General features: G+C 45.0%; 1 protein-coding gene across 1 annotated transcript in view; it reads right to left on the bottom strand.

The window, feature by feature from the left end:
- PROS1 (protein S) overlaps positions 1-25,583 on the bottom strand; it is a 104,480-nt gene that overhangs the window by 39,778 nt on the left and 39,119 nt on the right. Inside the window, exons 7-8 of the mRNA XM_040338728.1 lie at positions 14,793-14,918; positions 11,398-11,519 (exon numbers count right to left, since the gene is read on the bottom strand). Coding sequence (XP_040194662.1) covers positions 11,398-11,519; positions 14,793-14,918 — 248 coding nt within the window. The remainder of the gene's footprint in view (positions 1-11,397; positions 11,520-14,792; positions 14,919-25,583) is intronic.

The following is a 25,583-nucleotide window of genomic DNA, read 5'->3' as shown; positions in this document are numbered from 1 at the left end:
CTATCTCTGTAGAGTCCCTAATGGGGTCTGAACTCAGGAACCCAGCACCACAGAAGTGTTAACCACGTAGTCATTATTTTGTGCAATTCTCCTGCACTGGAAACATAAGAGGTACAATATGATTGGTTTCCATAGGCACAGCAAACACTTTCTTGTTAGATACTTGAGTATATTCCAGAGATCACTCATAGTGGGTATGAAAATATAACAAGCAGTATCACCTTAGCACGCTTTCTATATTCAGACAATGTTTCTCACTGTGCACTACAAAACTGTTATTCATGGAAGCTTAATCTGGGTTGCTTGAATACTTATTTTCTGCAAGCTATACCCCAGGAGCTTTCAGGGGCTTAATCAGGATCCAAGATACTGGCACGTGCCAGCCTCGATGCCAGAGCTTAGAAGGAATTATACAATACTGTAGCCTGCTGGGTGAGTCGTGTCTGCCAAGTCCCTCTTAAAATGTGCCAAGCATTTGAAGCATTCTTAACAGAAATAAAAAGAGCAGAGCCTGGGGAGATCGACTTGTGAAAAACTCTGGTGATCAAAAAAAAGAAACAGCACAGCTATAATACCTCCCTTCTCAAAAACGGAGATCCCCTGATTATGCATAATCTGTCATTTTATTGCATTTAAAGATGGCCAATCTAATTAAAAAGCAAGACATTAAAGGAAAACAGAGTCATGAATTGTATATATGGAACACGCTTCCAGTGCAGGTCTTCATTTTTTACTGCATTGGTCTACTATAGCCAGAAAGACCCGTTACCAGTTTTCTAATGTTCTAAGAAAAAACACCGTATTTATCGGCGTATAACACGCACCCTAGCTTTAAGAGGGAAGTTTCAGGAAAAAAAAACCTTCCACAGCAATCTGCGTATAACACGCAACCACAGTTTACCCTTTATTTCCTGGGTAAAAAAGTGAGTGTTATATGCCAATAAATACAGTACTTCTGGCTGGATTCAGGTAGGAGATACGACGGCGTATCTCCAGATACGCCGTCGTATCTCTGAGTTGCGGCGTCGTATCTATGCCCCTGATTCATAGAATCAGTTACGCATAGATTTCCCTAAGATCCGACTGGCGTAAGTGTCTTACACCGTCGTATCTTAGGCTGCATATTTACGCTGGCCGCTAGGTGGCGCTTCCGTCGATTTACGCTAGGAATATGCTAATTAGGTAGATACGCCGATTCACAAACGTACGTACGCCCGGCGCTATTTTGTTACGTTGTTTACGTTAGGCTTTTTCGGCGTAAGGTTGCTCCTGCTCTTATGAGGCGTACGCAATGTTAAGTATGGACGTCGTTCCCGCATCGAATTTTTAAACTTTTTCGTTGTTTGCGTAAGTCGTTCGCAAATAGGGCTGTATGTAAGTTGCGTTCACGTCTAAAGCATTGACGATTTGCGGCGGAATTTCGAGCATGCGCACTGGGATTCTTTTACGAACGGCGCATGCGCCGTTCATAAAAAACATCAAACACTAATATTAAATAAAACACGCCCACATCATCCAAATTTGAATTACGCGGGCTTACGCCGGAGCACATTCCTTTACGCCGCCATAACTTAGGGCGCAAGTTCTTTCTGAACTTGCGCCCTAATTTACGGCGGCGTAACGTATCGGAGATACGTTACGCCCGCACAATATTACGCAGGGCTACCTGAATCTAGCCCTTCATCTCTAAAATTAAAGTTAAACCACCCTTTAGTGTGACGTCCCCATCCTCCTTACTCCTAAAAATCCCTATATATGTATCTTTTGCTGCAGTTTTCAGGTGGGTCTGGTGACATTAAGTTAGTAACATGACCCCAGATACCTCTGCTCATCTTCTAAATTCAAATGTAATTATTCTTTGGATGTGTTACGTATGCCCCCAAACATTTCATAGAACTACACTGGCTGTATGTATGATGCCCTGTCTCTCTCCCGGTTGCTTATATCCCTGCTGTATTTGATGGCAATTCCTGGCTGTCAAATTGACAGCTGGGACTTTGAGGGGTTGATTTACTAAAACTGCAAGGTGCAAAATGCAGTGAAACTCTACATAGAAACCAATCAGCATTGAAACCAATCAGCCTTCAGTTTGTTTGTTTTTTGTCAAAGATGAATTTAGAAGCAGACTTAGCGATTTTGGTAAATCAACCCTAGAGCTTTTTACAGCAGGGATTGGAGCTACTGCAGACACGGTGTGACTTTTGATCTGCATATGATGTCAGCTAGAGCAGCCTTATAAGTAGAAAATTCTGAATAAAATGTGTTCCTGTTTAACACCTTTTTAACCCTTACAGCACATTCTCATATGCAGCAGCCCTGTTAATCTTCCTTTTCAGAGGGAGATAGACAGGCGGCTGGGAAGAGATATGTCGCCCCCTCGCAGCCTGTTTTAAACCTAAAAAGGCCAAGCCACAGTGCTGCACACCACATGCATTATGCCGTGTACACACAGTCGTTTTTCGGCATGAAAAAAAAAACAACGTTTTTAAAAACGTAATTTAAAATGATTGTGTGTGGGCTTCACATCGTTTTTCGGCTTCTAAAATGACGTTTTTCGGGTTGTAAAAAATGATCGTGTGTGGGCTAAAACGACATTTTTTTAACCCGCACATGCCCAGAAGCGAGTTATGAGACGGGAGCGCTCGTTCTGGTAAAACTACCATTCATAATGGAGTAAGCACATTCATCACGCTGTAACAGACAAAAAAGCGCAAATCGTCTTTTACTAACAAGGAATCAGCTAAAGCAGCCGCAAGGGGAATAGAACTTCCGTACGAGTGCCGTCGTACGTGTTCTACGTCACCGCGCTTTGTTCATCATTTTTCAAAAACGATGGTGTGTAGGCAACATCGTTTTTTATGATGAAGTTGGAAAAACGTTGTTTTTTGGACAAAAAACGACCGTGTGTACGCGGCATTACATGCAGTTGCCTCACAGACCTATTCATTTTAATGGGTTATACCCACAAATGCAACATGATGTTTCATTTTTGTCTTGCGTGTGAAGCAAAGTTTTTTTTTTTACACTAACGCTAAGCAATTTAGAAAAAAAAGTAGGTTTTGACACTCTATAAATTGCATAGAAAATGTAATATTTTTTGCAAGAAATGCAAATGCCCCAAAATAAATGTACTGTCTGGGTATCTTAAAATGGTATCAAAGTCTTATATTTTTTTGTTTAAAAATAACAAACATGTGATACTTACCTGCTATGTGCAGTGGTTTTACACAGAGTAGCGTGGATCCTCCTTTTCTTGGGTCCCATTGCGGGCGCTCTTGGATCCTTCCTCCTGCCGAGTGTCCTCACAGCAAGCAGCTGGCTATGGGGACACCTGAGCCGAGCCACTGCTATGTGTGTCCATTCAGCCTCTTCTCTCTCCTCATTGGCTCACTGACTTTGATTGACAGCAGTGGGAGCCATTGGCGCCCCTTTACTGTGTCTCAGCCAATCAGGAGGGAGAGTCACCTGACTTTGTGGCTCGTGTGCAACATCACTAAATCGAGAGGGACCTCAGGTAAGTAATTAGAGAGGCTGCTGCAAACAGAACGTTTTTTATCTTAATGCATAGAATGCATTAAATAAGATAAAAAAAAAAAAACTTCTGCCTTTAGAACCACTCAAAGTAATGACAAGGGGGTAGATCCACAAAGAAAGTACACCGGCGTATCTAGTGATACACCGACGTAATTTCAAAATTCCCGCGTCGTATCTTTGTTTTGAATCCTCAAAACAAGATACGACGGCATCTGGGTTAGATCCGACAGGCGTACGTCTCCGTACGCCTTCGGATCTTAGATGCAATTTTTCGACTTCCGCTAGGTGGCGTTCCCGTCGTAATCCGCGTTGAGTATGCAAATGAGCTATTTCCGACGATCCACGAACGTACGAGCGGCCGTTGCATTCTTTTACGTCGTTTCCGTTCGTCTTTTTCCGGCGTATAGTTAAAGCTGCTATCTGGTGGCGTACGCAATGTTAAGTATGGCCGTCGTTTTGAACGTCGTTTGCGTAAGTCGTCCGTGAATGGGGCTGGACGCCATTTACGTTCACGTCGAAAACCTTGCAACGTCATTTGGAGCAATGCACCCTGGGAGTTTTGACGGACGGGGCATGCGCAGTTCGTTCGGCGCGGGGATGCGCTTCATTTAAATGAAACACGCCCCCTACTCGCCGCATTTGAATTCCGCGCCCTTATGCCGCGAGAGATACCCTACGCCGCCGTAACTTATGGCGCAAATTCTTTCAGGATTCAAAGAATAGCAAAGCAAGTTACAGCGGCGTAGCGTATCTCACATACGCTGTGCCCACGCAGATGTATGTGGATCTGCCCCAAAGTTTTCATTGAATAAAGAATAAAGAAGCTCACATCAGAAACATAAAAATTGCTTTGGTTATAAGGGGTTTAAAGGTGTGAGAGCTGAAGAGTTTAAAATAAATCTATTTTGTCATTGAAAAAAATGTTTATATTGATTTGAGACCAAGATCTGATCCAAAACTAAATGTAATACCAGTTACCAAAATCATTATTTTATATTGGCTTATTTTAGGAAAACACAGTATAAGGTGTTATGGTAGCAGTGAATCTGCAGGGTAATTTGGATGTTAATTAGACCACTAAGAACGTCCCTGATGGGACCATAACAAAGTTGTGTTCCCATTACAGTTATTTAGTAAAGGTTTTAATTTCCCTTATTGTTTTAATATTAGAAGATAGCATAGTATAAACCAATACTATTCTGTTTTCCAGCTGCTTATTATGCATGTATCTTATTACTCAGCATGTACTGTGCAGCCTACATATTATATCTGTTGTATTAAATTTGCAGTATTGCAGAATCTTTGGCAGGTTTTTATTTGTGTTAGATTAGGAGAATTGCCCTTTACCCCCTGTGTTGTCACCTGGACAGGAAGTGAGCGGGGGGGGGGTTTACAATGATTTAAAGTGGAGGTTCACCCAAAAACTACATTTTTAACATTAGATTGAGGCTCATTTTGTCAAGGGGAATTGGGTGTTTTTTTTTAAATCGAAGTAGTACTTACCGTTTTAGAGAGCGATCTTCTCCGCCGCTTCCAGGTATGGGCTGCGGGACTGGGTGTTCCTATTTAATTGACAGGCTTCCGACGGTCGCATACAGCGCGTCACGATTTTCCGAAAGTAGCCGAACGTCGGTGCGCAGGCGCTGTATAGAGCCGCACCGACGTTCGGCTTCTTTCGGCTACTCGTGATGCGATGTATGTGACCGTCAGAAGCCTGTCAATCAAATAGGAACGCCCAGTCCCGAAGACCATACCCGGAAGCGGCGGAGAACATCACTCTCTAAAACGGTAAGTACTGCTTCGATTTAAAAAAAAAAACACCCGATTCTGCTTACCAAAATGAGCCTCAATCTAATCGGTATGATTCTGTCTGGAATTACGTACCAAAAGCGGTACAATTATTTGCAAGGAAATTTGGTGTTTTATACTGTAGGCCTGTAATTCTTAGGAATAACTCACTTAAATCTGACCAAACAAGAGTCTAGTAGGCATCACGGGTATGACATTTTTTTAAAAACAAAATTATAAATTATAATATAATAAATAATTATAAATAATTATAACAAATAATAATATAATTCTAATAAAAATTATTCAATAATGTAATCAAATCAAAATCACTGAAATTTTCCCAGTTGCAAAATTGTCGCTGTCATTTTTTTATGACGAATTTCCCCACAAATCGCTATCGCACAATTCTGCAAGTGATTATAATTTATTATTGCTGTTTTTTAGCTGATCTAAAACCATTTTTGACATAAGGGGACACTTTTGGTTGCTATGGACAATCTACAGTTTGCAGGGAGAAAGAAAGGTTTTTATTTTATAAAAGAACATGTAGGGCACTGGGCAGACCACTAGGGACAAGGGGGGTGTGTTTTTTTACATACAGTACTGTAATCTATAAGATTACAGTATACTGTATGTACTGTGTTTGTTTACGTTTTTGAATTTGGCGCCTTTCTCCGCTCCCGTGCGTCGTAACGTCGCAGGGAACGGAGATCGGCGGCACAGGAGGACGCTGTGTGAATCGAGCGAAGTCCCGCTCGCTCACACAGTGCGGTGACATCGCTGGATCCAGGACAAGGTAAGCCAGCGCACGCTGCAGGCTCTGCATAGCTTACCCCGAGCGTGACTCGGGGTTACCGATTTCAGCATAAAAAACCCACCCCGAGTCACGCTCGGGGATACCGCCAGAGGGTTAAACTGGGGTTCAGCAACCTGTAGATCGTTATCTACCAGTAGACTGCGGCCAGGTGACTGGTAGATCTCGGTCTGGGCTTGCTGACTCACCATTCCAGAGCATCCAACAGAGTGCAATGCATGGGACTACCTGAAAAGTTGGAGCTGTAGTAGGGAGGGAGAGTCGCATAAGCCGATGCCTCCTCTGTGGTGCCAACTGCACTCCACCTCTTATCCCAGCTAGTGGTCTCCAGAGAGGTGCCAGCAGCAGGAAAGAGGAGATCTTCAGGTCAGTGTGAAGCAATACACTGAGCATATTAGTATAGGGCTGCTTCACACTGATGTGCTGCGGTTTACCTGCACCGAGGGGGAAGTGCAGTACACCTGCAGCTTTCCTGAGGGTTTGCTGCGCTTAGCTATAGATTTCCATTATATCCTGCGGGTTTGGTGCACTTTCTGAATGCAGGAGTTTTGGTGCGCTTTCAGAAAGAGCACCACACCTGCAGGATATAATAGAAGTCTATGGCAAAGCTCAGTTAACCCATAAAAGTTGCAGATGCACTGTACTGCACCTGTGGTGCATGTAAACCACAGCACATCAGTGTGAAAGCAGCCTTATAGGGGGCTTAGAACATTAAAGGTTCATTTACATTTGGAGTTTGGGGGTGGTAAAACCCCATAGTTAAGATGTGTTTTTATTATCTCCGCCCCAACCGCACCTCCTTTAGCTGCAGTGGTCAGGGGACTCAGGGGCAGACTGACCATTCGGGCACTTGGGCTCCATGCCACTAGGGGGCCCCATCAGGGTTGTCAGCCTCAGTAAAACCAGGGACAGTATGTAAAAATCTGTTTAAAAAAAATCCCAAGATTATAGCTGCCCCGCCTCTCCAGTACCTTTTCAGTGTGTGTATTTTGTGTGTATGTATACTGTGTGTGTATATTGTGTGTCTATGTGTGTATACTGTGTGTGTATACTGTGTGACCCCATAATCTATTGCCTGGATGAGGTGGCAACCCTACTAGACTGGGTCATGCTTGGCATGAGCTACACCCACCAACCATGACAGGGCGTATAACTTCTGCTGCAGCTGCATAATCTCCTATTGCCCGGGGGGCCCCATAATCTCCTATTGCCCGGGGGCCCCATGAGTTGTCAGTCCGCCCCTGTCAGGGGTGTACACATGTTGCAGCTGCAGCAGAAGTTATACGCCCTGTCATGGTTGGTGGGTGTAGCTCATGCCAAGCATGACCCAGTCAAGTAGGGTTGCCACCTCATCCCTTTAAAACAGAACACATATGAATTACACAGGTTCTGAGGCTAATTTAATGCAGGTAAGGCACCAAATAAGTCTAATTACCACCTCAATTAGCCACAGAACCTGTGTAATTAATATGTGTTCTGTTTTAAAGAGATGAGGTGGCAACCCTACAGTCAAGTGAATGAGGCCACTCTGCAAGTGTTCTGCAACCTTGTGCAGTAAAGTAAACAAGGGGTTAAAGCAGGCAGTGTTGTGTCGCTTTCTCACCACCTGTTTTGACCTCTTGGACCCCACAGCAGATGACAGGTGGAGAGGAAGCGATATGTTGCCTCACCACCTGATTTAAACCCATTAATGCCATGCAATTCACATGATTGTGACACGGCAGTACAGCAATTAGATGTTTAAATCAGGTGGGAGGAGACGACACTGGGTCTAGTGATCTTTGACTTCTCCCATGTTGTTCAGGTAGATCTCCACATCTTTAAGGTTGCCTTCCCCTGATTTAAACCTTTCCCCGTCCTGTCTGAAATAAATAAAAATTTCACTTTGAGAAGCACTATAATCAAAAGACGTTATAAGGGTACTACGGGAGCACCTAATGATTCATAAACATACCTCTTTGTTTGAGCAGCTGGCAATACCGAACAGCCTCGGGCAATGCGGTCTGCACCAATCACTCGGTTAGAATCTCTAGCAAATTAAGATTTCCCCTCAGTGACCTGTTGTTACATTTCTCACTCCAAATAACACCTGTAGCTGTGACTTCTATTTAGATGAATATCTTCAACTTCTCATGAAGACCTCAATAACTGACAATGGCCTGCGGCTATGTGTTTCCTTGCAGTGCGGTCAATGACCCCTGGCACTCAGGGTCATTACTTGGGAAATGATGTTACCAATTTGCTTTCCAGTCCAAGAAATGAGGGAATGAATGGCTAGGAGGAAACGTTAACTGGCTGTGGCAGGGAGAACATTTGATACATGGTGACACATTGCAATGACACTTTACTGAAGGTTGTGTGAGAGGAGGAAGTAAGGAGCTTATTAGCGCTTTCCATCCGCCTGTCCTCTGTACTTCAGGAAGGGTGATACACAGTAGATTGTATTGCAGTGAACCGATAAGTGCAGTGTGTAAACCATTCTGTCATATCAACATTGGAACTTTTATACATCTACCTATCATGTTGGTTTCATAATGCAAAGACAATAAACCATACCAGCTACCAATGTTATTGTACTTGCTGCTGTAAAGTGATGAAAGGTGAAATCTGATTCTGATCTCGTCATTGCATTTTGCACATAGTGAACTTTGCACATTATTATCACTCTCTGGACTGATATAATAAAGGAAATGTAACAAAAATGTAAACTGAATCACCACACTACTGCTAAAAGTTCCAGATACAACTTTATTCCAATAAAGGGCAGGTGCATAATCGAAAGAGTATCCCACACATTTTGGGGGTCCAATAACTGCCCTGTTCATCAGGGCTTGAGATTGCAAGCAATATGCAGTAAATGGAATATAAGTGAATTGGACTTTTTTTTCCTCTTTTTTTCCCTTTTTTACACTTGTTATTACACATTTTTCTTACATGTTAAGTTACATCAAATTTATCATTATTTATGATTTACATATATTCTCTTAAATTTACACAACTACACCCATAATAAACACTCAATCCAATCTCTCACTTTCATACAATAGTCACCATTTCTTCCTACTAATACCTACTCTATACATTATTCTCTCGTATGGTAGGACCTGGTTTATGGCTTTTACCCATTGACTAAGTGTGGGGGTGTTGGCTTGACCCATTTTTTCACAATTGTTTGCCCTACCTGATGCTGCACTGATATCCATTCCAGGTGAATAGAGGGCTTTTCAATTTTTATATTGTGTATCGCAATACCCGTTTGGTTATATTCTGTTATCTGTATATATCCAGCTTTGTTATACCTGCAAGATACCCTGGGCCAGATTCACAGTAGAAATATGCTGGCGTATCTACTGATACTCTGGCGTATTTTCAAATTTGCCGCGTCGTATCTTTAGTTTGAATCCTCAAACCAAGATACGACGGCTTTAGGCTTCGATCCGACAGGCGTGCGGCTTCGTACGCCTTCGGATCGTAGGTGTAATACTTCGGCGCCCGCTGGGTGGAGTTCAGGTCGTTTTCCGTGTCGGGTATGCTAATTAACTGTTTATGGCGATCCACAAAGGTACGCGCGTTCGTCGCATTCTCTTACGTCGTCGCTAGTCGGCTTTTCCCGGCGGATAGTTACAGCTGCTATTTCATGGCTTATATTTAGACTGCCCATGTTAAAGTATGGCCGTCGTTCCCGAGTTGAATTTAAAATATTATTTTTTTTTATGCGTACGTCGTCCGTGAATAGGAATGGACATAACACACGTCGCCGTTCAACAGATTACGTCGTGCGACGTCATTTCGCGCAAAGCACGGCGGGAAATTTCAAAACGGAGCATGCGCAGTACGTTCGGTGCGGGAACGCGCCGAATTTAAATGATACACGCCCCATTTGAATTAGGCGGGCTTGCGCCGGACGCATTTACGCTACGCCGCCGCAAGTTTACAGGCAAGTGCTTTGTGAATCAAGCACTTGCGCTTAAAACTTGCGGCGGTGTAACGTAAATGGGATACGTTAGACCGCCGCAAATGTACCTGAATCTGGCCCCTTGTATTTTCTTTTTGGTACAGTTGGAAGCACTGCGGCTTTAAGACCTTCCATGCACTGGCTTTGTCACAGGATGCATTCTATGCATTAAGATAAGAAACCTTCTGTGTGCAGCAGCCCCCCTGAGCCCCATTTTGATCCAGCGATGTTGTACGAGAGCCTCGGCTGTTCGAGGACTCCCCCTTATTGGCTAAGACAGCAGTGGATGCCATTGGCTCCCGCTGCTGTCAATCAAAGTCAGCGAACCAATGGGGAGAGAGGGGGGCAGGGCTGAGCCGCAGAATGAATGAACAGACAGAGCAGTGGCTTGGCTCTGGTGCCCCAAACTGCTTGCTAAGGGGGCACTCGGCAGGAGTGGCCAAGAGCACCGGCGGGGACCCAAGAAGAGGAGACTTTAGGCTGCTCTGTGCAAAAACACTGCACAGAAAAGGTTTAGATTGTAAGCTCTAATGAGCAGGGCCCTCTGATTCCTCTTGTACCAAATTGTAACGTCTGCCTTTATTTTGTTAAGCGCTGCGCAAACTGTTAGCGCTATATAAAAACTGTATAATAATAATAATAATAATCAGGGCTTTTTTTCAGGGGGAACTTGGGGGAACTCAGTTCCACCACCTTTGGCTCAGACCCTTTGATGCCAGCTCACCACAATCACTTGTAAACACAGAAGTCCGGTTTCTGTGTCTACAAGTGACAGCTCTGCACTCTGTGTGTAAACCCCCTGAACTCTGCACTCTGTATGTAATGCAATCCTGGTATTTAATGCCCCTTTAAGACCCTTCTACTGTTTGTGAAATCTGAACGGGGTCGTGGTTTGAGTTCCTGCACCTATTTTCTGAGAAAAAAAGCTCTGATAATAATAATAATAAATAATAAGTATGACATGGTATGTTAAACATAATTTTGCTTGGACATAAATGGATAGTGGAAGTCATCAGAGCTTCATCTCATTGACTAAGCTCTGAAGAAAAATCTCTTACAAAATGCAGCTTCCGTTGAAAAATGAACAGCCTATTTGGTTTTAGCAAATCAACCCCACTGTCTCTAGCTGTGACAATTAAAATAAATATGGCAATATAAATATGTTTATAATAATTGATGAGATTTGGACCTAGCCCTAGACAATCTTCAGTATCTGGCCTCCGCATCCAATTTTTGGAATCTGTACTTTAGCGGAAAAACGTTTGGATTTAGCTGAAAAAAGGTATCATTACAGTTTACTCACTTCACAAGATTTCTTGTCCCCCGCAAGCTTAAACCTCTTTCTTCCTTCACAGTAACATTTGTAACTTCCAGGCATGTTAACACACATTTGACTGCAGACGTCCTCTGCACATTCATCTACATCTGCAAATTAAAGTGCAAAACAAACGAGTGAGTTATTTAGGAGTAAACAGGTTATAGGAGGATTCTAGAGACAGTGGGCTAGATTCAGAGTGGCGGCGTATCCTAAATCCCCTGGCGGAATTTAAATTCCGCGGCGTGTAAAATTTAAATCAGGCGCGTCCCCGCGCCGAACGAACTGCGCATGCGCCGTCCGTAAAATTTCCCAGCGTGCATTGCTCTAAATGACGTCGCTAGGACCTCATTGGTTTCGACGTGAACGTAAATTACGTCCATCCGTATTCACGAACGACTTACGCAAACAACGTCAAAAATTCAAAACTCGCCGCGGGAACGACGGCCATACTTAACATAGGATACGCCGCATATAGCAGGGGTAACTATACGCCGGAAAAAGCCGAACACAAACGACGTAAAAAAAAGCGCCGGGCGGTCGTTCGTTTCTGAATCGGCGTAACTCCTCATTTGCATATTCCTCGCGTATACAAACGGAAGAGCCACCTAGCGGCCAGTGTGAGATTGCAGCCTAAGATCCGACGGTGTAAGTCACTTACACCTGTCGGATCTTAGGGATATCTATGCGTAACCTGATTCTATGAATCAGGCGTATAGATACGACCGGCAGAACTCAGAGATACAACGGCGTATCAGGAGATACACCGTCGTATCTCTTTCTGAATCTGCCCCAGTCAGTCTAATTTAGGAGGAGCCAGAGAACATTCCCTTCCCTCAAATGGAGAAATATAGGGGTTGATTTACTAAAGGAATAGAGATTACTCATTCGGCAGATACTGTATACAGGTGATACTCGAAAAATTAGAATATCGTGCAAATGTTCATTTATTTCACTAATGCAACTTAAAAAGGTGAAACTAATATATGAGAGAGACTCATTAGCAAGATAGTTCAAGCCGTGACTTGTCATAATTGTGAGGATTATGGCTTACAGCTCATGAAAACCTCAAAAAGACCTCAGATCTCATATTTGGACTAGAATGCAATAAAAAAAAATATGTCATTCCAAAAAAAAAAAATGTCCCTTTAAGAGCATTGGGACGGAAGTGACGTTTTGATGTTGCTTCCGCCCTGCAGTGATATGGAGACGGGTGGGGGCCGTCCACTCACTCATCTCCATACACAGGCAGGGACAGGACCGGATCGCCTCCGCCACTGCCGATGGCTCCGGTAAGCGGCGAAGGGCACCAGAGAGCGGCGGGAGGGGGGCCTTCTCCCGCCTCCGATAAAAGTGATCTTGCGGCGTATCTGCCACAGAGACCACTTATCTTGTAGTGGACCGACCTGCTGAAGAAGAGGATACCGGGGTTATGGTAGCTATCTGCTATCATAACAACAGTATTCCTCTTCAAACAGCCAACGTATAACGTCGGCAGGCCGTCCGTAAGTGCTTAACCACTTGCCCACCAGGTAAATTCTGGCACTTCTCTCCTTCATGTGAAAATCACAATTTTTTTGCTAGAAAATTAATCAGAACCCCCAAACATTATATATTTTTTTTTAGCAGACATCCTAGGGAATAAAATGGCAGTCATTGCAATACTTTTTGTCACACCGTATTTGCGCAGCGGTCTTACAAGCGCACTTTTTTTGGATAAAAATCACTTTTTTGAATTAAAAAATAAGACACCAATACATTTTGCCCAATTTTTTTATATATTGTGAAAGATAATGTTACGCCGAGTAAAATGATACCCAACATGTCACGCTTAAAAATTGCGCCCGCTCGTGGCATGGCGTCAAACTTTTACCCTTAAAAATCTCGATAGGCGACGTTTAAAAAATTCTACAGGTTGCATTTTTTGAGTTGCAGAGTAGGTCTAGGGCTAGAATTATTGCTCTCACTCTAACGATCGCGGCGATACCTCACTTGTGTGGTTTGAATACTGTTTTCAAATGCGGGCGCTACTCGCGTATGCGTTTGCTTCTGCGCGCGAGCTCGTCGGGATGGGGCGCTTTAAAAAAAAAAATTTTTGTTTTCTTATTTATTTTTATTTAGTTTTATAATTTTTTACACTGAAATAAAAAAAAAAAAAAAATGATCACTTTTATTCCTATTACAAGGAATGTAAACATCCCTTGTAATAGAAAAAAGCATGACAGGTCCTCTTAAATATGAGATCTGGGGTCAAAAAGACCTCAGATCTCATATTTAGGCTGCATTCACACCTGAGCGTCGGTCGTTCGGTCGTTTTTTTGGGCGTTTTTTTCTGGCGTTTTGTCGCGCGTATTTGCGCGTTTGCATACAGCATCGTGCGACGTTTTTGTACTTCGGCGTTTTTTATTTTAGCCAATAGGAAAAATGATCATCTTTTCAGCACTTGTTGCTATGTTGGTAGATTTTTTTAATCTTCTGCATGGGCGACAAGTTCTGTTTATTAAAGCGACGAAACGCCTGTAGCAAACGCCCGTTGTTGCGCGATACGCTCAATTCGCGCGTTTCCCATTACTTTCTATGGGGAAAAAAAACGCTCAAATACGCCCAAACCGCACGATACACGCGACAAAAAAAGGTCCGGGACTTGTTTGAGCTTCGCGCGACAGGCGTTCGGGCGTTCAGGTGTGAACAGTCACCATAGGGAATAATGTTAATTCTCCCCTCTGGCGTTTGTGAGCAGTGCGCTTCAGGCGTAAAAACGCCTAGGTGTGAATGGGGCCTCAGACTTAAATGCAAAAAATAAAAAAAAATAAAAAAAATGTCATTTTTTCAAATGACAAAAAAAAAAATGTTTCTTTAAGAGGCTGGGCGGGACTGACGTTTTGACGTCACTTCCGCCCAGCAGAGCTATGAGGACGGGTGAAGGAGATTTCTCCTTCAGTCCCGTCCCCGCTCAGCTGCCGGACACATCCGATCCCCTCCGCCGCTACCGACGGCTCCGGTAAGCGGCGGAGGGCGCGGGAGAGCGGCGGGAGGGGGGGGGCCCCTCTCCCGCCACCGATAACGGCGATCCCGCCGCGGAGACCGCCGTTATCGTGTACACCACCGCCCCCTGAAAAGATGAATATCTCGGTTGTGGCAGCAGCTGCTGCCGTTATCGAGATATTCAACTTTAAAAACAAGACGTCTTTTTGACATGGGGTGGTGGTCAAGTGGTTAAAAGAAAAATAGTGCATTTTATAAACAACTATAGAGATCAGACCAAAATGAGGGACAAACAAGGAGAAAAAAGGGACAAAGGGACTTTGTTCCAAATCAGGGACAATCCCTCAAAATCACGGACAGTTGGGATCAAATCAAACTGAGCACAAGATCGGATTTACCTTCACATGTCTTGGAGGAAGTGTTGAACCGATAGCCAGAGTTGCAGTCACATTCATATTTCCCTGGTGTATTACGGCATTTCGCCCCTCCACAGATAACTGGGCTTAGTTCACATTCATTTCTATCTGTTGAAGAGAAACACACATTACCTGTAGAATACATAAACTTAGGAGACATGTGTAAGTCCCATGGACCAATGGATGGATCTGACAACTAAACAGTAACTTAAAGAATATGTCAACCCAGAATTTCATATACATGATATGTGCCTGCCTGTTAGGGTGACCACATTTCCAAACTACCATTCGGGGACACTGTCCCAAAAATCAGCTTGTGCTGTAACGAATCATAGCACAGTAATTGGACACAAGGCGGGAGGCGGGATTTATGATTTCTCCAATCACAAGCAGGGGGCGGGGATTGTGCTTCTTCAGACATTCCTGGCCAGGACAAGTACTGTCAGTGAGTAAAGCGTTGATGTGGCAGTCTTTTTTGGGGGCATCAGATTGGCCCGGGGGGTAGCTGTGTCAGTTTCATTCCGGGACACTGTATTGTCCTGGCATAAAGGTACCCGGGACAGACCTGCAAAATGCGGGACTGTCCCGGGCAATCTGGGACACGTGGTCACCCTACTGCCTGTACCATGTGCTTGTATGAAAAAGTACCCTGTTATATTTGTATTGTTTCCTTTGTGTAAAATCCCTGGTATTGCTGTCAGGCCCTCTGCTTGGGAGTACAGTGTGGTTAGTTCAGTAGCTGTGCTGAGAACTCAGCCTGCTCTCCTCCACTGGTCAGACTGGTGCTATCACTGAGAAGATCAGTGTGCTGCTGCTTCTCCTCCCCTTATAAGATCATTATGCAGCTGAGAACAGAGAGAATATGCTCACTTATAAAAAAAGGGGAAAAGGGGTAATTATAGTGGCCCAGATTCAGTAAGCAATTGCGCCTGCGTAACCATAGGTTACGCAGCGCAATTGCTTACTTGCTCCGGCGTTACGAATGCTCCTGATTCAGGAACATCGTAACGCCGTCTGCAGCCTAAAATCAGCGTGGCATAAGGCTCTTATGCCACGCTGATTTTAGGCTGCATTCTTGCGTTGACCGCTAGGGGGCGCTCCCATTGTGATCATCGTATAGTATGCAAATTGCATACTAACACCGATTCACAAAGTTGCGCGGGCCCTGCGTACGCAAGGTACGAAGTTTCCGCACGGCGTCTTTAGCGTAAGGCTGCCCCTTCTAATAGTAGGGGCAGCCAATGCTAAAGTATACCCGCCCTTCCCGCGTCGCGACTTTCAAATTTTACGTTGTTTGCGTAAGTGATTCGTGAATGGCGCTGGACGCCATTCATGTTCACTTTGAAGCAAATGACGTCCTTGCGACGTCATTTGCCGCAATGCACGTCGGGAAAGTTTCCCGACGGAGCATGCGCTCTACGCTCGGCGCGGGAGCGCGCCTAATTTAAATGATTCCCGCCCCCGGCGGGATCATTTACATTGCGCGTGCGCTTACGCCGGGCAATTTTGCCGGCGCGCCCTCGCAATTTACGGAGCTACTGCTCCGTGAATCGAGGGCAGCACAAAATATTTGCGGGGGCGTAGGGCAAAATCGTTGCCCTGTGCCTCCGCAAATAAAGCGCAAATGTACCTGAATCTGGGCCAATATTTTTTATACACAATTGCTCCGTGCATCCAAATTAAGACTCTGTTCACACTGCTGCGATGCAGGAACCCCTGCAATTCATGTGCGGGTTCTCGCATTGCATCTAAATCGCAGTCGGTTCACATTGACATCTGCGAATGTCAATGTAAAGTTAATGACACCCCCAAATCGGTTTGCAGAATGCAGTGCAAACTGTGGAATCGGATCGCATGGGTCTGAACAACCATGAGATCTGATTCCAGTGCAGACCAAAAAAGGGTCCTGCACCATTTTGGTGCGAATGTGATGCAATTTCAGCCATATAAACTATATGGCTGAATATGCATCGCACAGACATCGCATACGATGTCTGGCATCGCATAAGTGTGATCCCAGCCTCAGGCAGTCCCACACATGTCTATTGGGTGGCAGCACAGACACAGCTGCTGGTACTGCTGGTACTTCCCTGAGCACAGACAGTGTGTGTGTTAGGGGACATGCATCTACATGTTTGTCGAATTGGGACCAGTGGCGTTGTGCGTACAGCCACTGCATCCCAATAGACATGAATGTGACTGCCTGCATGTGGATGCACAGAACACCTGTGCATGCTGTGCAGACAAAGATGTCCCTTGGCAGGCGTGTATGGATATGTACATCGGTGCCAATGAGGCCTTCTAAATGTTTTTTTTTTCTTTGTTTGAATTTCTCACTTCCTGTTCCTCCTCGGAAAGCTTTCCACCATCATCCGAGCGGTGGAAAGCCAGTGGCCCAGATTCACATACAAACGCCTATCTTTAGGGGGGCGTAGCGTATCTCAGATACACTACGCCGCCGTAACTTAGAGCGCCATTTCCTGTATTCAGAAACAACTTGCGCTCTAAGTTACAGTGGCGTAGTGTATCTGACACGGAGTAAGCCCGCCTAATTCAAACTAGTCTGTTAGGGGGCGTGTTGTATGTAAATGTGTTGTGACCCCACGTAAATGACGCTTTTTACGAACGGCGCATGCGCGCGCATGCTCAGTATCACATTGAATTTTCAAAGTAAATTACGCCCGCTCAATGCTTAGTCAACGTGAACGTAACTTACGTCCAGCCCCATTCACGGACGACTTACGCAAACGACGTAAAATACGACGCTGTTTGTACGTTTCCGACGTCCATACCTAACATGACTTACCCCTGCTTTATGAGTGGGTAACTTTTCGCTGGCGTATGTCTTACGTAAACGACGTATCTTGATACGCCGGGCGCACGTACGTTCGTGAATCGGCGTATCTAGCTAATTAGCATATTCGACGCGGAAATATACGGAAGCGCCACCTAGCGGCCAGCGTAAATATGCACCCTAAGATACGACGGCGTAGGAGACTAACGCCGCTCGTATCTAGGAAACTGTGAGGCGTATTTGATTCTATGAATCAGGCGCCTAGTTGCGACGGCCCGCACTCAGAGTTACGGCGGCGTATCTGGAGATACGCCGTCGTAACTCCTTGGTGAATCCGGGCCAGTCAGAACACCTTACTGAGGAGGAACAGGAAGTGAGAAGTTCAGACAAAGAAAACAAAGAAAAAAAACATTTATAAGGGAAATTAAAGGAAAAGGTAAGTGAACCAACAATGCACTAGCTTAACTTCTTCAGACCCGCGCTATAGCCGAATGACGGCTACAGCGCCGACCTGAAAATCCAACTGGATGTCAATTGACACCCACCCCTCAGGGCGTTCCCCGCGCGCGCTCCAGACCGTGCAGCGGGGAAAATCTGTGTTGGCCGTGTCCCTTGGACACAGCCAATTACAGTTCGCCGCGAACTGCCAATCAGAGTGGCCCTTTGCGATGCGATCTGTGCGGCCAATGAGAGATGATCTCATATGTAAACATATGAGATCATCTCTCATTGCCGTTTTACACAGAGACAGCGTCCTGTCTCTGGAGAGGAGACCGATCTGTGTCTCTTGTACATAGACACACAGATCGGTCACCTCCCCCAGTCACCCCTCCACCTACAGTTAGAACACAATGCAGGGAATACATTTAACCCCTTCCTCACCCCCTAGTGTTAACCCCTTCAATGCCAGTCACATTTATACTGTAATTAGTGCATATTTATAGCACTGATCGCAGTATAAATGTGAATGGCGCCAAAAATGTGTCAACCCCTTCCCTGCCAGTCACATATATACAGTGATCAGTGCATATTTATAGCACTGTTCACTGTATAAATGTGAATGGTCCCAAAAATGTGTCAAAAGTGTCCGATGTGTCCGCCATAACGTCACAGTCCCAATAAAAATCACAGATCGTCGCCATTTCTAGTAAAAAAAAATAATAAAAAATAATAATTCTGTCCCCTATTTTGTAGGTGCTATAACTTTTGCGCAAACCAGTCGCTTATTGCGATTTTTTTTTTTTACCAAAAATATGTAGAAAAATACGTATGAGCCTAAACTGAGAAAAAAATGTTTTTTTTTTTTTAAATTGGGATATTTATTATAGCAACAAGTAAAAAATATTGTATTTTTTTCAAAATTGTCTCTCTTTTTTGTTTATAGCGCAAAAAATAAAAACCGCACAGGCGATCAAATACCACCAAAAGAAAGCTCTACTTGTGGGGAAAAAAGGACGTCAATTTTGTTTGGGAGCCACGTCGCACGACCGCGCAATTGTTAGTTAAAGCGATGCAGTGCCGAAAGCTGAAATTTCACCTGGGCAGGAGGGGGGTATATGTGCCCAGTAAGCAAGTGGTTAAAGGAACCTATTTAGAAAATAAAAAACGGACCTTTACAACCCCTTATTACCTGTTTCCCTGTAATCAAATTGCAATAAGGGACCGGGTAATCAAAAATGATAGGAATTGTCAGAGAGGGTAGCCTACCGTGTTTCCCCGAAATTAAGACCGGGTCTTATATTAATTTTAGTCACCAAAAACACACTAGGGCTTATTTTCAGGGTAGGGCTTATTTATTTATGGTATAAACAACAAAACAAGTTTGACGCTAAAGACTGGAAAAGTAATTATACAATAAAAAAATCGAGAAAATTAATCGATGGTTGGCTGCAATAATTAGGAAGATTCTGCCAGGCATTGATCAGCAGCTAAGTGGTGTGGCACATCAGGAGTCATGTGAAAATGGTGAGCAGAACAACAATAGTGAAAACAAAGTAATATTTATTGCTATGAACACGTAAAAATTCCAGCAATCCTCTGTGTTGTAAATAATGTAACTGACAAGCAGGATCAGTGTAGTGATGGAATTTACACAGTAAATCTACCTTGCAGTGTACAGCACCTGTCACCCACAGGCACAGCTCCACTGGCAGAGGGAGGGGGCGTATGGAGCCCAGAGGCAGCACGTCTGTGCTATGACATTCTTACCCGGTCCACGGGAGACAGATGGGAAGGGGGAACCAAAGCTGTGGAGGGCTCGGTGGTGTGACTGTGGTATCTCCGCTCCTCTGTGTAGTTTAACTCCACTCACTTTTGCGCCGGCAACTTCCTGGTCGGGACGTCTCGCCGAATCAGGAAAGCAGAGCAGGAATGAGGCTTGGAGAGGGCGGAGGGGATTGGCGGTAGCTCTCCCATTAGCCGAGATCCCTGGCTGATGCGCGCACAGGAGGCAGCATCAGCCGGGAGGAGAGAAGAGGACCTCCGGCGGGGCAGCAGTGGGTGCAAACACGTTTTTCTTATTTATACCGGTAGCAGCAAAAGGCAAACAGTAACAAGCATTAAAAAAAAAAAAAATTCACGGAGATTGACTAGGTCTTATTTTCGGGGTAGGGCTTATATTGCAGCCCACCCCAATAATCCAGGTAGGGCTTATTTTCGGGGTAGGGTGTATTTTCGGGGAAACACGGTAGTGCTCAGAATGCCAGGATGAATATCAGGGGCACTATGCAAGTAGTCCTTTTATGCATATTAATTAATAAACTGTCATGTTTTGTTAGAGTGTTCCTTTAAAAAGGCACAGCAAGAGAAAAGAGGGTAAGAAGAAAATAAATAATAATGTGAGGGCAGACAAGCAGATAACAAATAGAGGAACACAAATGTATTCTGATATACTGAATGATCACTGCTTAGTGTCCTGGGATGAGAATAAAAGATACAAGATTTATGTAAGGCCTGTTTGCTGAGTCCTCCCTTCGAATTCTCTGCAATGAACGTCAATTGATTACAGTGATTTACAACTAAATGTGTCTTTCTTGGCTGCTCTGGAAGACTTGGGAGATTTGGAGAGAAGAATTGGGCTCTTAATCACAAAGGACCGGTTCCCTCTATTGAACAGAATTAGCTTTTTAGTTACTAGAGATTGTTTTATGAGGTCTTCGCTGGCGCTGACGGATGGCTTCACCACAGCCAGTAGAGATAAATGTATCATTACTTTATATTGAACGCAGAATTGTAGAGGGGGAGATGAAATACATTCAACTTATCTAAAATAATGTGGGTGTCTGCCAAAATTAGGGAACATGGAGTTTCTCAGAGATGGACGTGGGGTGGCAATGAATGGTTATTTGTGGGAAAATCTTCGATATAGTGACTAAATTTAAGATGGTTTCATGAAAGTGTAACAATCACCTGCACTTATCTGACAATGAGTGACAATATAGTGTGAGGTGGGATTAGTAAGTACACAATATGGCCTAAAGATTGTCTTCATCTGACAATCACATCAATACAAGGTTATTGGACATCCCACTCCAAAACCAGCTACATAAAATCAAGTGCATAGACATGCAATTTCCACTGGCAAATAATAGCATGCCAAATCATTTTAGACAATTGTGTACTTCCAACTTTGTGATAACATCTTGGGGAATGTCCTTTTGTGTTTCATGCTCCCTGTACACAAAGTCAAATGCATAAAGATGTGGTTTTATGAGTTCAATGTGGGGGAACTCAAGTGGCTTGCCAAGTGCCCTGATCTCAACCCTATGGCCTTGTACAGACGAGCGAACATGTCTGATGAAAACGGTCCGCGGACCGTTTTCATCGGACATGTCCGCTCGGAGGTTTTGGTCTGATGTGTGTACACACCATCAGACCAAAATCCCCGCCGACAGAGAACGCGGTGACGTATACGACACCGACGTTCTCTGACGCGGAAGTTCAATGCTTCCACGCATGTGTCGAATCAATTCGACGCATGCGCGGGATTTCGGGCCGCTGGTTATACGTCATAACCAGCGGACATGTCCGATGAGTCATACTGACCATCGGACATGTCCGACGGACATGGTTCCAACGGACAAGTTTCTTAGCATGCTAAGAAACTTTTGTCCGCTGGATACCTGTGCGCTCGGCCAGGAATCCGGTCCGGTAGGCCCTACACACGGTCGGACATGTCCGCGGACCAGTTTCAGCAGACATGTTCGGTCGTGTGTACGAGGCCTAGAAAACACCTTTGAGATAAATTGGTATACAGACGGTGAACTAGATCTTCCCATCGAACATTGGTACTAGGGATGTCCCGATACCACTTTTTTAGGACCAAGTACAAGTAGCGATACTTTTTTTCATGTACTCGCCGATACCGTTTACCGATACTTTTTTTAAAATGTGTCCATGTGTCCCCAAATGCAACCATGTGTCCCCCAATGCAGCCGTGTCCCCAAATGCAGCCATGTCTCTCCAAATGCAGCCATGTCCCCAAATGCAGCCATGTCCCATGTATCCCCAAATGCAGCCGTGTCCCCAAATGCAGCCATGTCTCTCCAAATGCAGCCATGTCCCATGTATCCCCAAATGCAGCCATGTCCCATGTATCCCCAAATGCAGCCATGTGTCCCCAAATGCAGCCATGTTTCCCAATGCAGCCGTGTCCCCCAATGCAGCCGTGTCTCCCAATGCAGCCGTGTCTCCAAATGCAGCCGTATCTCCCAAATGCAGCCCTGTCCCCAAATGCAGCCATGTCCCCAAATTCAGCTTTGTGTAGGTCTCCAGTGGCAAAGAGAAAGTCCCCCCCCCCCAGTCTAGTTGATCAGCGCTCAGGGAACATAACAGTTCATTAACATTCATTTGAATAGCTGTGTGTTCCCCGCCATGCTATGTCATATATAGCCCCTCCCCCTTGTCCAGGCACTTTGATAGACAGATCACCCGTCCAATCCTGGGATGGGTGATCTGTCTATCAAAGTACCAGGACAAGGGGGAGGGGCTTTATATGACGTAGCGCGGCGGGGAACACACAGCTATTCAAATGAAATCTGTTATGTTCCCCCAGCGCTGATCAACTAGACGGCGGCAGCGGCAGCAGCTCTCCTCTCCTCCAGTGGCATGTTTAACATACCCGAGGACTGCTCTGCTCTCCGCCTCCTCTCCACTCCCTCTCAGTCTCCTCTCCGACCGCTCTCCACCCCCTCTCAGAGGGTGAAAAAAAAAGTATTGGTAAAGCATCGGGAGCATTTGCGCGAGTACAAGTACTCGCGCAAATGCTCAGTATCGGTCCCGATACCGATACTAGTATCGGGACAACCCTAATTAGTACCAGACCTTACATTGCCTAAATAAGTACATGTTTCAACAAAGATACCCAAAAATCTTGATGTCAGCCTTCATGGAAGAGTGGAGCTATACAAAGGAGGTGAGTTGTGGCAACACTATGTTAAAAGCGAAGTATGGCCAAGGCTTTTTTTTTTTTAGAGTCACATGAGTGCACTTACAATGTTACACAAGCTGTACACTCACTACTTTTCATTGTAGCAAAGTGTCATTTCTTCAGGTATAAAATATTTACAAAAATGTGAGGGGTGTACTCACTTCATTGGCCAAATCAAAGATGCATGATGCATGAAATGTGCGTTGCATAGCAAAAATGCTATGCAACACATAATAAAAATGCATGTCAATGTTCTACAACGGATATTAAAAAATGCACTAAAAAATGGACAAAGGCAGACCTGTATAGGTTAAAGTGGGATTCCACCCACCCAATTTTTTTTTATAAAGTCAGCAGCTACTAACAGTGTAGCTGCTGACTTTTAATAAGGACACTTACCTGTCCTACTCGCCCGCGCTGATGCCCCCCCCCCGATGCCGATCCCTCGATCGGTGCAGGTCCTGCGCCGCCATTCACACTAAGGGAAACAGGCAGTTGAGCCTTACGGCTTCACTGCCCGTTTCCAACTGCGCATGCGCGAGTCTCGCGCCGACTTGTGAATGGACGGCTGCTCTCTGGGAAAACACACAGTTCCCAGAAAGCAGTGCGCCCCATTTACTAGAAGAAGAAGATAGACCGTGGCTATGGAAGAGGCAGATTACGGACTTCCACATAGCAACAGGTATTTCGGGTGAGTATAAAAAAAAAAAAAATTTTTTTTAGGATTTTTGGGCTTAAAAATAATTCTGGGGTGGAACTCCACTTTAATCGATTTCTAAAGGTGCGATTGACATTACATTTTCACCACATGGCGATAACAACCCATGCAATCTATACATTCAAAGAAACCAAAAGAAATAAGTTCAGAAATGAAGTTTTGTGTAATAAAATGGAAAGACACAGGGACAAAGAATTGAACATGCTAACTGAAATGTATTTATTACTTCGTAAAAAATCCTTTGTTGGTAATGACAGCTTCAAGGCTGACAGCTACATAGTCACATGCATTGCTCAGGTGTGATTTTGGCTCATCCTCCCACACAGTCTTCAAATCTTGAAGGCTCTGTGGGCCTCTTCTATGAGGCCTATCTTTAGTTCTTTTAATAGATTTTCCATTGGATTGAAGTCAGGTGATTGGCTGGGCCATTCTAGCAGTTTTATTTTCTTTCTTTGAAACCAAATGACAGTTTCCTTGGCTTTGTGTTTGGGATCATTGTCTTGCTCGTTTCATCTTCATCATCCTGATAGATGGCAGCAGATTTTTATCAGGAATGTCTTGGTACATTTTACCATTCATCCTTCCTTAAAGGCAGGGGCATTGCTAGGTGGCAAAAAGACCAGGGGCTTCAGCCCGAAGTCCAAAGCCGGTTTTCGGGGTGGCGGAATTAGAGGTGTTGTATGTGGAGTAGTGTTTTTTTGGGGCTGGGCGGTGGGGTTGTGTGACTTACCAGTGCCCATCAATGCTGACCAGTGCCCATCAATGCTGACCACTGACCTACCAGGACTGACCTACCTGCACTAAACTACCTGCACTGACCTACCTGCACTGACCTACCTACATTGACCTGTCTGACCTACATATACTGACCAGTGACCTGCATGACCTAACACACACTGACCTACTGACAATGGCATAGATACACACACACACTGACTTACCTGAGCTCAGCCGTGGTGTCAGTCACTCGTCACTGTCAGAGAGGAGAGGAGCTGCCATGCCGAGGAGAGGAGCTGCCATGCCGAGGAGGAGGAGAGGAGCTGCCGAGCCAAGGAGCAGAGGGAGGAGAGCCGCCCGCCCGAGCAGGGATATTGTTCGGCGGCTGCATTTTGAAATTCCCACCTTCTGGAGACTCTGCAGGCTATGATGGACGCACCACGTGACACGTCCCATGGTCCTCCTGGATTGGCGCTGCAGGCTCCAGAAAGGCGGGACCTATGGCACTCGGCCAAACTCGGCCCCAGCCACACTCGGCCCCAGCTGCACTCGGCCGCACTCGGCCCAAGCCAAACTCGGCCCCAGCCGCACTCGGCCGCACTCGGCCCCACTCGGCCCCAGCCGCACTCGGCCGCACGATCGGTCCCGGGGTCCGACGCTTGGGGCCAACAATACAACTCATCGGTAAATAGATTTGGGGCTTTTCGAGGGCCCATTCGGGGCTCAAGCCCCCAAAGGCCTAACGTCGCCCCTGCTTAAAGGATATGAAGTTTACCAGTACCGTATGCTGAAAAACAGCCCCACACCATGATGTTACCACCTCAAAACTTCTCTGTTGGTATGGGGGTGTTTTTGGGTGATGTGCAGTGCCATTTGACCTCCACACCTGGCGTGTATTATGGCATCCTAAAAGTTCAGTTTTGGTCATCTGACCGGATTATATTCTCCCAGTATTTCACAGGCTTGTCTAAATGTTGTGCTGAAAACTTTAAATTAGCTTTTTCTTTGGCAATGGAGTCTTGCGTGGTGAGCGTGCATACAGGCCATGGCGGTTAAGTGCAATACCTTGGCTCTTGGACAACTCTTCCAATAATTCTTTTCACTCCTCTGTCAGAA

This window comes from Rana temporaria, chromosome 2, assembly GCF_905171775.1.
Source record: "Rana temporaria chromosome 2, aRanTem1.1, whole genome shotgun sequence".
Taxonomy (NCBI): domain Eukaryota; kingdom Metazoa; phylum Chordata; class Amphibia; order Anura; family Ranidae; genus Rana; species Rana temporaria.
This window is presented reverse-complemented; position numbering and strand designations above follow the sequence as displayed.